Source organism: Saimiri boliviensis, chromosome 12 (genome assembly GCF_048565385.1).
Source record: "Saimiri boliviensis isolate mSaiBol1 chromosome 12, mSaiBol1.pri, whole genome shotgun sequence".
Taxonomy (NCBI): domain Eukaryota; kingdom Metazoa; phylum Chordata; class Mammalia; order Primates; family Cebidae; genus Saimiri; species Saimiri boliviensis.
Genome location: NC_133460.1, coordinates 32,001,398 through 32,015,852, shown reverse-complemented (window position 1 = coordinate 32,015,852; position 14,455 = coordinate 32,001,398). Strand labels below are relative to the sequence as shown.

Sequence of the window (14,455 nt, the reverse complement as noted above, 5' to 3'; positions counted from 1 at the left end):
GTGACAGTACAAGACTGTCTCAAAGAAAAAAAAAAGCAGAAGTTAGGCTTTGTATTACCACTAAGGGAAAAACCTGCTGGAATATTTTGAGCAAATGTATTAGAAACAGTAGGGTGCAAAGGTAGAAGCAGAGACAGGTAAAATGTACAGCAGGAGACAGTGGCAACTAGCAAGATAACAGAAGTGGTTGGATTCTGGCTGCATTTGAAGGCTAAGCTGGCAGGATTTGCGGACAAGTTGGATACGTGGTGTTAAGAAGGAGTCATGAACCATCTACTGTTTTGCGTCTGCGCAACTAGCAGCTTGTAGTTGCCATGCCTGAAATGGAAAGGAGTACACCCGAAGTGTGAGGTGCTGCATGGGCAACTAGTCGAGATGGCTTAGAGGCAGCTGGATAGGTGAGTGCAGACCTTAGCCAAGAGGTTGTCAGTGTTTAAATGGCATTTAAAGTCATGAAACCCAGTAAAATTACCTAGGGTCTAAGTACCGATGAAAAGCTATGCACGAAATGAGTCCTTGGGAACCACCAACATTTGAGAGAGAGAGGAAGAACCAGCAAAGGAGACTCGGCAAAAACAACCAGCAAGAGTGAGGCAAGGTGGCTCTGAAGCCAGCACATTTCAAGGACAAGAGAGAGAGCAACTGTATCAAAGGCTGCTGTGCCTCAGTTAAGATGAGTGCTGCGAACTGGCCTTGGTTTAGCTGCGTTGAAGCACAGCAACCTTGACAAGAACAGTTTCTGAAAACTTGGTATGGGTGGTCACAAGAAAGCCTGAAAGTCAGGGCTGGAGATGGTGTTACAGAAAGCTTTTCTTGAGAGCACAAAGAAATGCGTCTGTAGCTTCACTGCAAAGTAGGGTCAGGGAAGCTGTTTGTGATCCCATGGGAGTGATCCAGGAGAAGAGCAGGGAACCACAGCCAGGTGTCACCAAGGGAACACAGAATCCAGTTGAGGGAAGGGCCAGCCTGAGACAGCAACACCAGCAGGAAGGAAAGCGCTCAGAGTCCCAGCAGGGGCAGGCATTCACAATGTGCATAAGCTCTGTGCTGATCACTTACATATTCTCAGTGTTCAGGCAATGAGACCTCAGTTGACAGTGAGAATGGGGTTCGGGGAATATTAAAGTTTTGGGGAGAGAAGAGAAGATATAAGGCAATATTCTAGAAGGGTAGGAAAATTAAAGGAAATGTAACAGGTTGGCCAGGTAGCACTGATGAGCCCTTGAAGTAGGTGGTCATGAGCTTAAAGTAAGACTTGTCAGCATGGTTTTATGTTTTTCCTGTAGCCACTTTCAGTTATATGAGTACAGGCATGAAGCGGATCACTGGTTCTCAGCAGGGTAAGTTTGTCTCCCACTGCAGACATTTGGCAATGCTTGGAGACGTTTCTGGTTCCTAGGGGTATCTAATGGGTAGTGGCCAAGGATGTTGTTAAATATCAAACAGTGCACTGGATGGACTCCCACAACACAGTTACCTAGCTCAAAACATCAGTAGAGCCATTGTCAAGAAACAAAAGGAGACAGAGAATTAATAAGTGTTTTGCCAGGTGTGTATGACAAAGAGGGGACTGTGCAAGTGAGGGGACCGTGGGATATAGCTGGGTAAGGAGGTAAGTGAGGAACATATGAAGGGTGGAACAGAAAGGGATTGTAGGTCTCAGTGGCATCAAATAATTGTTATAGTTGGCATCCTGGATGGAGCGAAATGACAGAACGCCTGGTGGGTATCAGATACCAGAGTGCTGGGAAGTGAGGTTTAGATAATGATGAGATCTAGGCTATAATCACACAGTGACTCGCAGAGAGAGGAGATGAGATATCTAGAAGTAATGAAGTCAAAGAACTGAGAGAGCAGAATGTTAGAAGGATTGTAGGTGTGGGTATTAAAATCACCATGAATAGTGACTGAAGTAATGTTGAAGAAAGTAAGGAGCAGTGGGAGTCTCAGGTGTGTCATAGGAGTCATTAAGAACTAGGAGGAGGCCAGGTCCTGATGGTCAAGTCTGAAGGCATGAGATGAGATTAACAAGAATATATCATTTCCAATACATAATTACTTTTTACAAATTCTTATTTGCCAGTGCTTAAAAATAGGATACTAATTAATTGGATTATATTATATCCAGTAGTATGTGGGTAAATGTTTAGTAAGTGGCTGGGCTCAGAGGACAGATTATAGCCTTTGCCAGTTCCCATGGTGTAAATATTCCCACAGTGACCATTTTCAGGCTACCAATGTGATATTGCTGAATGCAGAGTTGGGAGAAGATGCACTGTTGTCTCTCTTAAGAGGTGGCTCCAGCACCTCACTGGCTATGTCTGTAAATTGTTATGTAAAAACGGCCATAAAAATATTGTTGCAGAATCATTCTTTTATACGAGGGATTTAAGAATTCATGACATATCAAGTGAAGAGAGAGAAAGGCACATTTCTAATAAGCATAGATGGATGGTATCATCTCAGTTATATTAAAACATAAAAGAAGGAAGGATGTATAAAGGAATGTTAATAGTCACACTGTATGAATACTAGAATAGCCTAACATTAGGAATTAGACTATTCCTAACCTATAGAATGCAGCGAGTTTTGTTTTCTTCCTATCTTTGGTGGCAGTGTCCTAATTCTTTGAATATGAATATAGATAATGTGATCTTATCAATAGCTCCATTTAATTGAGTACTTCTCAAGTCTTTTTATTAAGTTGGATATATTCCCTAAAGAAGCCCTACTTTCCTGTATTTTGTTTTTTGTTTGTTTGGATGGGTTTTGTCAGATGAAGTTATCTTAGAATCTGAATAATGAAAAGTATAAAGTGATCTGATAAATTACAAACTGAGAAGATGACAAAAACTCAGGAAAACATCATCTGATTGCTAATCTTGAGAGAAACATGGTCTCACATCCCAGTTTCAAAGTAAAAATGTACTGTTTTTGAAAAAAATTCACTCAATAGTTTTTGTATTATATTCTTTAGAAATAGTTTATATTCTGTTTTCTTCTCATTGGAAGCTTTTTTTTTCCCCACGTATTTTCCACTGAGTTTTTAGCTATTACATGGTTTTGAAGAAGTGTACTTAATCATTTCTCTACTGTATATTTATCATGCAGCCTGTTTTTCACTAGGAGATTATATGTGTATATTATTACTTGGGTAGGGTGTTCACACTGGAGACCCAAGGTCAGTGTGCATTGAGTTTGAATAGCTCACGCTCAGTATCTTACCCAAACCCTGAGGGAACAGTGTAGCAGGAGAAAATTTCTTGGTCAGAATTAGTATGCAAACATTTTCATGGCTTTTGAAATGAATGTAGCGTATTTTTTTCCCAAGTGACCGTACTTGTATGTAAGGTACATTTCTTTTTTAATTTCAAATCATTTTTTAGGCACAGAATACAGTAGATTTCATGTGATGACATCTTTTAAAATGTTATTTTCTTTTTTTCTCAAAAATAGCAAAGCCATCCCAAAAATTCAAATGACAAACACCGTAGCAAAAAGTGCAAAGATCCCAAACCACGGGTGAAGAAGTTAAAGTACCACCAATACATTCCACCAGATCAGAAGGGTGAGAAGAATGAGCCGCAGATGGACTCCAACTATGCCCGCCTGCTGCAGCAGCAGCAGCTCTTCCTACAGCTGCAGATCCTGAGTCAGCAGAAGCAGCACTACAACTACCAGACCATCCTGCCTGCACCATTCAAGTACGGCGGGGCCCATGCTATCCTCATAACGCGGGGTGTCCTGTGGTTTTTTTATGAGGAACTATACGTTACCAAAATTCAATTACTGTCATTTATTTGTGCTTGGTGGGTATTTTCTTTTTTATCAGAGCTTATCATACAGTGTCTGAAGTCCACATGCTGAGAATAGGCAGTACTCCAGTCCAGTTTGTGTCCTCCAAAATAGGTTCTGAACTTTTATAAGTTAGAAATGCCCTTTCACAGTTACTCATCCAGATTTGCCTCCTATTACAACACAAAAGCAGTACTAGATGCTCTGAGAAAAGCATAAGAAGTGCGAGACCTGGCATAAACAGGTAAAAGAAGAGAAAGATGGGCATGAAAACTCGAATGGGCAAGGAAAGCTTGGTGGAAAAGGCAGGATCTTTGTTTGTGAAAGGCTCGAGAAGGGCCTTTCCAGGCACAGGGGAATGCTGTGAGTACTAGTACAGACGAAGGAGTAGAGTAAGCAGTACCTCTTCATTGGAAGGTGAGAAAAGTTGCCTAAACAAAGAATCTAATTTTTTTTTTTTTTTTTTTTTTTTTTTTTTTTTTTTTGAGACGGAGTTTCGCTCTTGTTACCCAGGCTGGAGTGCAATGGCGCGATCTCGGCTCACCGCAACCTCCGCCTCCTGGGTTCAGGCAATTCTCCTGCCTCAGCCTCCTGAGGAGCTGGGATTACAGGCACGTGCCACCATGCCCAGCTAATTTTTTGTATTTTTAGTAGAGATGGGGTTTCACCATGTTGACCAGGATGGTCTCGATCTCTTGACCTCGTGATCCACCCGCCTCGGCCTCCCAAAGTGCTGGGATTACAGGCTTGAGCCACCGCGCCTGGCTGAATCTGATTAATTTTTAAGAAAAAAGTAGAAGATAGAATCAAGTAGAGCCAGTGTCTAAGGGGACTTGAAGCTGGGCAGAAAAGACCTTGCTTGACACAGCAGATAGACAACGGAGTGCTTCAGAGTGGGCTGCTGATGCAGTGAGGCTGAAATGCAAGAAAGAACAGCTGGACACTGGTATTGAAGGGGCATTTGGAGGCAATGAATAGCTCTGACAGCAGACTGAGTGTTTCAGAAGGCAGTGAAAGGCCTTGGTGACCAGCAACTACGTAGAAGGAAGGTGTTTTCAAAGTTTGAGCCCAACTTTGAGGGACAGAAGGGAGTGAATTCTGACAATTTCTGAGACTGAATTTGCAGCAAGACATTAATGGTTAATTTTAATTATGTAATAAAGAAAATTTCTAGATATACATTCCCAATTTTTCTGGGAAACATAAAAATGCAAAGATCTTTTCTTCATTTTACTTTTCAGGAGAAAGTAATATTTGCATTTGACTCTAGAAAAACATGCAAAACCATTTTTTTAATGAGGAAAAATTATCTGTGATTAAGTCATTCAACTTACAATCACATGATCTGTAGAAACTTCTATTTTCTACATGTAGCCTAAGCATTCCCTCATACGTAGCCCTTCTTTTTTCCCCCTCTTAAGATTCAAATATCTTAAGATTAAACCTATTAGTAATTCAGACCTGACTGTCAAGTGCTTAAATCAAAAACATCAGAGCATGGAGATGAAGAGAGAAAGAACGTTGTATCCAGTTACTATTTTAAGAGCAAGCAGGCCCGAGTGAGCTATTGACATTGGAAGGGAATCAGGTGAGGGTCAAAGAGAATTCGAAGAGAATCAAAGACAAGCTGCTGTTACTTTACACCTTTGTCCAGGCCCTAGGGAGGTCTCCTCCACTGCCGTCCTCCTTTGGCATTGGGTACCAATAATAATAATAATAATAATAATAATAATAATGGTAATGATGGCTTGTGGTTGGTTACTCACCATTCACAATGCATTGTGCTTAAAACTGCATCATCCTGATCTTTTCTGCAAGTCTAGGAGGAATTGCTGTTATTGACAACACTCCCAGATGAGGACGCTTTTAAGGTGAAAATCCCAAAGGATTTTTTTTTTTTGTATCTTTGAAACAGTCTTTTCTTTAATGAAAGAATTTGGCTGTGTGACTGGCTTTGTAGATGGGAACAATCCATGAGAGGTGTGAGCTTGCTGAACTCTTCCCAGTTCTTTGTCTTTCCATTAAGGTTTCAGTTCCCCTCTCCTACTCAGACATTCAGAACCTCTAAAATAACCAAGGTCACCCAAGAACAGTATGATACAAAAAGACCCAAGATACTAGGAGGAGAAAGAACACTTATTTTTGTGTATTACTTCACCCCAAAAAGAATGAAAGTCCTGTTCAATTTCCAGATCCTAAAAATGGATATCGTGCTTTCTAAAGCGTTGTTTACGCTTATCAAAATTCTGTTGCAAGAAGCTGAACATGGAAGTCCTGCAGTGCCCACAAGGGTGGGATTTTACCTGAATCATGTAGCCCTTTGCCACTACGAAGGAACAGGCACCCAAGGGACTGGGCTTTAGTCAAACCCAGTTTGTCCACACGGTGGGAGGTCACTAGAGGTACTAGAAGGCCACTGCATCCCTCTGAACTCAGGAATCTCATCTGCACAGTGATCACATTCCTCAGCAACCTCCTCCCCTCCCCATAATCCGAACACTTTGGGAGGCCGAGGCAGGTGGATTGCCCGAGATCAGGAAGTTTAGACCAATCTGTCCAACATGCTGAAACCCAATCTCTACTAAAAATATTTAAAAATTGGCCAGACGTGGTGATATGTGCCTGTAGCCCCAGCTACTTGGGAGGCTGAGGCAGGGGAATTGCTTGAACCAGGGAGGTAGAGATTGCAGTGAGCCGAGATCACGCCACTGCACTCCATCCTGGGTGACAGAGCAAGACTCCATCTAAAAAAAAAAAAAAGATTGAGTCAAATACCAGTCTGTACCAAATTCTGTATGTACCAAATTCCATATGTAGAATGACATTCATTTTCAAGGGGATAATACCACTCACGAAGCAAAAGGTGGCTCGGTAGGGAGACTACTCTTATGTGATAAAGCACAGACTTACGCACAGTCCTTAAACATTTGCAGTATGTCTGTGGTATTGAAACTTCATGGGAAGAGAGATTTGGAGAATGTTTAAAAGGCTCCTTAAGGGGACAATAATGAGTTAAAATAAGGATGAGAAACATTGATTTAAAGAAAATGCTCTCGGGCCGGGCGCGGTGGCTCAAGCCTGTAATCCCAGCACTTTGGGAGGCCGAGGCGGGTGGATCACGAGGTCGAGAGATCGAGACCATCCTCGTCAACAAGGTGAAACCCCGTCTGTACTAAAAATACAAAAAGTTAGCTGGGCATGGTGGTGCGTGCCTGTAATCCCAGCTACTTAGGAGGCTGAGGCAGGAGAATTGCCTGAGCCCAGGAGGCGGAGGTTGCGGTGAGCCGAGATCGCGCCATTGCACTCCAGCCTGGGTAACATGAGCGAAACTCCATCTCAAAATAAAAAAATAAATAAATAAAAAATAAAGATGGGGTTTCACCATGTTGGCCAGGATGGTCTCAATCTCCTGACCTCGTGATCCACCCGCCTTGGCCTCCCAAAGTGCTGGGATTATGGGCGTGAGCTACCACGCCCAGCCTTATTTTTATTTATTTATTTGCTTATTTATTTTGAAAAAAAAAAAAAAAAAAGAAAATGCTCTCATAACTCAGATTTTAAAGTTGAATTTTTAGAAAAGAGAATAATGATGCATAACATATTTGTCATTTCATCCATTGTCAAGAAACTTCATCCCAAAGATTTCAAGTATTTAATTTCAACAAAATTCAGGCAGGTTTTAGAAGACCCCAAAATGAATGCCAAGAGTTAGCTATTGACAAAGGCCAGCATTGGCTTCAACCACAGGCTTCCCGAAACTCCTCAGAGAAAGCTCACCCAACTATGACCATCACCCCATAGGAACTGTCATCTCAAATCCCTGTTTCAGAGTGTGAAATTCCAAGTCTCTTGGCGTCAGCATCACGGCCTTGCGTGATGTAAAGTCTGAAGCTGCAATGGAATCGGCTGTAGGTGTCGACCATCCAGAAATGGAAATACCATTGTTATCAAGAGTATCACAGTTGGAAGATATTAGGTGGGGATCTGGTTTTGATAATGAAAGAGTTGAGGAAAATTAGTACAAAGCACCACCTAACTGTAGTAAAATTTGACAAATGATGCACCAACTTCTTTTAAATAAACTTTTTAAATTGAACTCTAACTTTCATACAAAGAAATCCATAAATTATAAGTAAAAACTGATGTGAAAATACACTCCTGCATCCAATACCCAAACCAAGAACATTATCAGTACCCCAAAAGCCCCTTTTGTGTCCGTTTTCCTTGATGATCCTGACTTCTATCCCCAGAGATTAGTTTTGCCTGTTTTTGAACTTTATATACGTGCAATCTTGCCTTACACCTAGGTGCATCTTTCTTGGTGCTGATAGTTCATTTTTTTAGTTTAATATTTCGTGGCTGACTACACCATAATGTAGCCATCCAGCTTACTCTTGATCCATAGTTGGGTTGCTTCCAACTGGGGTTGTTATGACTAGCACCATAGTAAATACCCTAGTCTTTGTCTTTTGGTATACGTACCTATGTCTTGCTGTTAGATGTCTATCTAGGAATGGAATTGCAAGATCATAGGATAGGCAGATGTTTTCCTTTAGTACTATGAAAAGTTTCAGTATCAAAAGATGTTTTCTTTTAGTGGTTTTCCAAAGTGGTTGCACCAATTCACACCTCTGCCAGCAGTGTGTGATTTTTCTAGTTGTCCCATGTACTTGGTATCATCAGTCTTACTCATTATAGCAATTCCACTGAAAGTGCAGGGCTGTTCTGTTGTGATTTGCATTTTCCTCACACCTAGTGAGGTTGAACCCATTGTTCACACATTTATTCACCATTGGGATATGCTTTTTTGTGCTATCAGATTTTTCCTCCACATTTCCACTGAGTTTTCTGTCTCTTTCTTACTGATTTGAAAGACCTCTTTATATACTCTAGATATGAGGTCTTTGTCAGAAATATGTATTACAGATCTGTGGTCCTGCACTGTGGCTTGACTTTTTACTGTTACCTAGTGCTTTTTACGTCCTGTTTAATAAATCTTTGTCTACCCAAAGGCCATGAAGATACTATCCCGAGTGTTTTTCTGAAAGCTTTATCTTCATAATTCACATGTAGACTTTGGAATGAGGTGAGGTGAGGCCAATCAAGAGCCCTGTTTTTTCCCGTGTGAATTTCCAATGTAGCATGGTGCTATCCAAAGTCCTGCCCTCTATCCACTGCATCACGGTGTCCTCTTTTTGGTAACTCCAGGGTCCAGGTATGCAGAAAGCCATTTCTGGATTTGCTGGGATCTCTCATTTGCCTGTTGTTCTGTCCCTGTATCAGCAACACACCACGTTAATTATGTGTTGATGTCTGGTCATGGGACTCTTCTGAAAACTTTGCTTTTCTTCGAGAATTCATGGCCATTCTTGGTCCTTTGCATTTCCATATGAAGCATAGTCTCACACCTTCTAAATTTCCACCACACTAGCAAACAAAACCAGAAGGTATTTTGTTGCAATCTAATATAATTGGCATCTTTACAATATTGAGCCTTCCAATCTGTGATTGTGGTATTTTTCTCTTCATAAGTTAGTCAAACTGTTGATAGAAGCAATGTCAAATCTAGAAATTATAAACTCTAATTTTCTTTTTCTTTTGAAGGCCACTCAATGACAAAAATAGTAACAGTGGAAATTCAGCTTTGAACAATACCACACCTAACATACCAAGACAGAATACAGCTGCTCCTGTGAGAAAGCCAGGACCTCTGCCTTCTAGCCTGGATGACCTAAAGGTGACAATTCCAACTAGAGCTATTTAACCCATAAGTACCACAAACATGTAAATGATTTGCCATATTTGTCTAGCAGACATTAAGTGGTTTTCAGTAGACATTCAGTTTTACCAGCAATATGATAATTTTTATAAAGCTACTTCCTTTTTACTTCCACTAATAACAACTGTCACTTACTGAGCATGTATCTTGTGCAGGTACCTACCAGTTCTGCTGGATTCCAGAGACTGCGATTTTTTTCTTCCCTGCTCAATGCCAAGTTTGGGAGAAGCAGGAAAATGTCACAGTTAAAAATATGAGCTCTAGGGCCAGCCTTTTTAGGTTTCTATCACAGCTAAGCCTTCTGTTGTCTGTGCTTCAACCTCTCCCTTCCTTTGCCTCCCTCTCTGTAAAAATGGGAAGAATAATGATACAGACATCTCATGGGGTCGTGTGAAGACAAGTGGAAAGAGTAGAGCACTTCCAACAGTGTCTTGCACATGACAGATTCTCAGTAAATACAGCTTTGTCATCATCATTCCTGGTAGTATTTCTCCGCTTTGACATGAAAGAGGAATTACCCTCTAAAAACCCTTACATTCAGCTAGGCGCAGTGGCTTATGCCTGTAATTCCAGCACTTTGGGAGGCCAAGGCAGGTGGATCACCTGAAGTCAGGAGTCCAACACCAGCCAGACCAACATGGTAAAACCCCATGTCTATTAAAAATATAAAATTAGCCAGGCACGGTAGGGCATGCGTGTAATCCTAGCTACTTGTGGGAGATTGAGGCAGGAGAATCTCTTGAACCTGGGAGGTGGAGGTTGTAGTGAGTGGAGATCACACCATTGCACTCCAGCCTGGGCAAAAAGAGCGAATCTTTCTAAAAAAAGGAAAAGAAAAAAACAGTTCCACTTTCAGGTGTGCAGTAACACGGAGTTGTCTGATAGACATAGGCACCTTTTCCATCACAAAAGTGGACTGTAGATTTGCCAGAAAGCTCTAATACCAAGAGATCTGCTGTGTTTGTACCTCCAGGTATCAGAACTGAAGACAGAACTGAAGTTAAGGGGTCTGCCAGTGTCAGGCACCAAACCAGACCTCATTGAGCGCCTGAAACCCTACCAGGAAGTGAACAGCAGCGGCCTTGCTGCTGGGGGCATCGTGGCAGTGTCGTCATCAGCCATTGTCACCAGTAACCCAGAAGTCACTGTGGCCTTGCCTGTTACAACACTACACAACACTGTGACTAGCTCAGTCTCCACTCTCAAGGTGGAATTGCCATCTACTGGAACCAGTAACACAGCCCGTGTGGACAGTGTTCATTCCCCTCTGCCCATTTCACCATCTCCCTCTGAACAATCCAGTCTCAGTACCGATGACACAAACATGGCAGACACTTTCACCGAGATTATGACCATGATGTCTCCTTCACAGTTCTTGTGTTCATCTCCTTTGAGAATGACAAATAATGAAGACAGTCTGAGTCCCACCAGCAGCACTCTGTCGAACCTGGAACTGGATGCAGCCGAGAAGGATCGCAAGCTTCAGGAGAAAGAGAAGCAAATCGAAGAGCTGAAGAGGAAACTGGAACAAGAGCAGAAGCTCGTGGAAGTGCTGAAAATGCAACTTGAGGTTGAAAAACGAGGGCAGCAGCAGCGGCCCCTGGAACCCCAGCCCAGTGCCCCAGGTCATTGTGTCAACAAGTCAGATCAGAAACACAGCAGCCTTGGCTCCTCCATCAAAGATGAGGCCTCACTCCCCGACTGCTCCAGCTCCAGGCAGCCCATCCCAGTAGCCAGCCACTCTGTAGGCCAGCCCGTCTCGACAGGTGGCCAGACCCTTGTTGCCAGAAAGGCTGTGGTTATCAAGCAGGAGGTCCCTGTGGCCCAGGCAGAGCAGCAGAGTGTCGTCTCGCAGTTTTATGTGAGTTCCCAGGGACAGCCACCGCCTGCCGTTGTTGCTCAGCCCCAGGCTTTACTGACCACGCAGACTGCTCAGCTGCTGCTCCCAGTGTCCATCCAGGGTTCAAGTGTCACCTCAGTGCAACTCCCCGTAGGCAGCCTCAAACTCCAGGTGTGAAGTGTGTCTTCTAACTACTTTGCCTCACAGCATGCATGGAATGCAAACCCTGCTAAGTAGGGAACCATACCTGAGCTCTTTCATAAATGCATCCAGAGAAGACCTCACAGTTAGAGAAAACGTGTGCATGTGTGAGAGGGTTATTCAAAAATCTGAATATCTAGCACTGTTTTTATATAGTAAAAACACAGGGTGCTCTTCTAGTTCTGTTACCTTTACCTTTAATGAACACAGTATCATCCATGCAGACATTTTTTACATGCCAGTGACATGATCATTGTGATCACAGTCTCTGCCACTGAGCCCTTTTTCTGTGCAAGGCACAGCATTAAGTACTTTAAATGGCCAGCTGCACTTAATCCTCCCTTCTCCTAGAAGATCTAAATGATACCATCCATCTCTGGATGAGGACACTGAGTTCCCCAAGGATGGAGGTGGCATTTAAACCCAGGTGTTCTGCCTGCAGAGCCTTTACTCTTATGCCCATTCTTATATTCTGCATCCTATACTTAGTTCTCAAAAGCCACTGCTAACATGAAGAAGCCTAAACTAAGGAAAATGTGGCCACAAATTTAAGGGTGAGGATGTTACTGAAAGAGATGAGAAAACACTGATGAGCATGAAATTCCCTTTTGTGCCTACATATGTATTTACCTGAGGTATGCATATGTCATGCAGTTTTGGTAAGTTTTAACCAAGCATGCATTACGAATGAACAAGAAACCATTTGGACCACTGCTCCTCAACCTCAACACCCAAATACCTGAAACAGTAGAGAGGAATCATCTTGTACCCCTATGGTTAGGAGGCAGGGCCGGCAGGGCTCGCAGACTTTTTGGCATGTACAAAAAATCTAATTCCTCTGTTTTATCTTCAGGTTACCTGTTAAAGTCTATTTAAGTCCTTAAAACAAATGTTTCAGCCCAAATCTTTTATTGCTTTTGTAGAAACAAAAACTATTATTCTTGGGTCTGAGGGTACCCGGCCTGTTGCTGGCTTTCCTTTGGGAGCACACATGGAGCTTACAAGAAGGCATTGGGACAGTTAGGTCTCGCAAGTTTCCTTGTCACTATTGAAGTCTTACAGTACCTGAGCTATTATGTATAGGACTGCCCTAGGTTCTTACTTCCATTTCCACTTTCTCAGAATTTACAAATGGAAATCTTAGCTTCTTAGGAATAATAAGAGCATGCAGTGACTGGTCTGGTGTTTCCCTCTCTGGTTTAGAATCATCAAGAGTCAGATTTCTGTGCAGATGAAGTGTGTATCTGTAAACTTGGTCTTATTTTATTTACGTACAATTCCCCAGTGACCAGTGGTTTTACATCTGAATTCTGATTTCTAACTTTGATTCTGGCAATTAAATGGATGTTTTTCTTCAATTCACCTCCTAGACTTCACCACAAGCTGGAATGCAGACTCAGCCTCCGATAGCAACTGCTGCACAAATATCAACTGCTGCCTTGGCCCCAGGCTTAGCCCCAGCTGTACCTCAGACACAAGATACGTTCCCACAGCATGTGCTCAGTCAGCCTCAACAAGTGAGAAAGGTTTGTAAATGCCACTGAGTAATAAACTCTCGCTGATTTTTACCATCCTCTAATCATCCATTCAACAAGCATCTTCGTAGAAGCTTTGGGAAGCTCCTGTTCATACCGCTCTGTGATCCATCTCGCATAGAATAAGTCTTATGTGGATGCCATTTGGCTGCAGATTTTTCTAGTTATTTGGAATGGAGAAGGAACTTTTCTTTCCTAAAGATAGTTCACCTTCACAGTTAACCCCTTTAACAACAGAAAGTTTCAGAAGTGTTTGTCTTCATTCCTCGTATATTAAATTTACTTAATTTTAAAATTATTTTTTTCAAATTAAACATATTGTAGAAAACAATATATGTTGTTCCCTTGGGAAAGGTATTTGAAGATGAAAAATATACTTCTAAAACTTATGTTGAGTAAGATCTTGAAATACATTTGTAAGAGTTTGCCCAGAAGGTCTTACCAGTTCCAGTTCACCATTGCCTAAGTGTTTGGCCTCATGCAAAATTCACTTACCCTGAGAGTCAGTTACCTCATCTTTAAAATGAAGTTGGTGGCCTAGGATTCAGTGTCCTCTATACAAATTCCTACCAAAAAAATTCTCCCACATTCCCCATTAGCCAGTAGGTGGAGCTATGTGCATATCTCCTTGTCAGAAAAATCTTAGGCCTCAAAAACAGGTCTTACTCTTTTAAACCTTTAAAATTATTAATCCCAGAGTTTTACTCTTCAACATAAAAGAACACAGATAATTAGTTGTGCCTGTGATCTGCCTCAGGATAGTGTGAACTGTCTGGGTTAAACCAGCTTTAGAGACAGACAACAGCAGTCACATGTAACACATGTACCGCTTGAGAATCTCCTCTGTGCAAGGAATCATGATTGTATGTTGCTACAGAGTTTGGGGAAAGCTGAAAATACCATTTTAGTATAATTAAAAGCTTAGTATAATGTTCAAATGTTAAGACGAAAGTGAAAAATGGTATGTAGATCAGATAAGTTAGGGCTTTTTCGTTTTTTTTTTGTTTTTTGTTTTTCAAAATACTAGAATTAGGAATCATTACTTCTAGTGTAAAGGAAATTTTTTTTTAACCAAATTAAGGAAATTTTATTTTTTCAAATAGGAGTGTATTTACAGAACTCATCTCTATGGAGGTTGTACTGTTTGAAGAATATACATAGAGACATTCTAGCTTATGAAATACAGAGGTTTTTCAGAATTTTAGTAGTATAGAACATGAGCAAACCGAGTTCTGTGAAGTAGTGACAGTTTCTGCAATATGGACATATGTTTGTAAAAGACCCTAAAACTTGTAGCTCTTGATG

The 14,455-nt window shown here is 41.6% G+C and overlaps 1 protein-coding gene across 8 annotated transcripts in view; it reads left to right on the top strand.

Moving 5' to 3' along the window:
• MRTFB (myocardin related transcription factor B) overlaps positions 1–14,455 on the top strand; it is a 335,374-nt gene that overhangs the window by 304,738 nt on the left and 16,181 nt on the right. For 7 of the 8 annotated variants that reach the window (XM_074382207.1, XM_074382206.1, XM_074382209.1 and 4 more), the window contains 4 exons: positions 3,457–3,704; positions 9,400–9,532; positions 10,548–11,585; positions 12,986–13,141. In XM_074382207.1, the coding sequence (XP_074238308.1) occupies positions 3,457–3,704; positions 9,400–9,532; positions 10,548–11,585; positions 12,986–13,141 (1,575 nt within the window). The remainder of the gene's footprint in view (positions 1–3,456; positions 3,705–9,399; positions 9,533–10,547; positions 11,586–12,985; positions 13,142–14,455) is intronic. The other variant, XM_039478195.2, reaches the window with a different exon arrangement.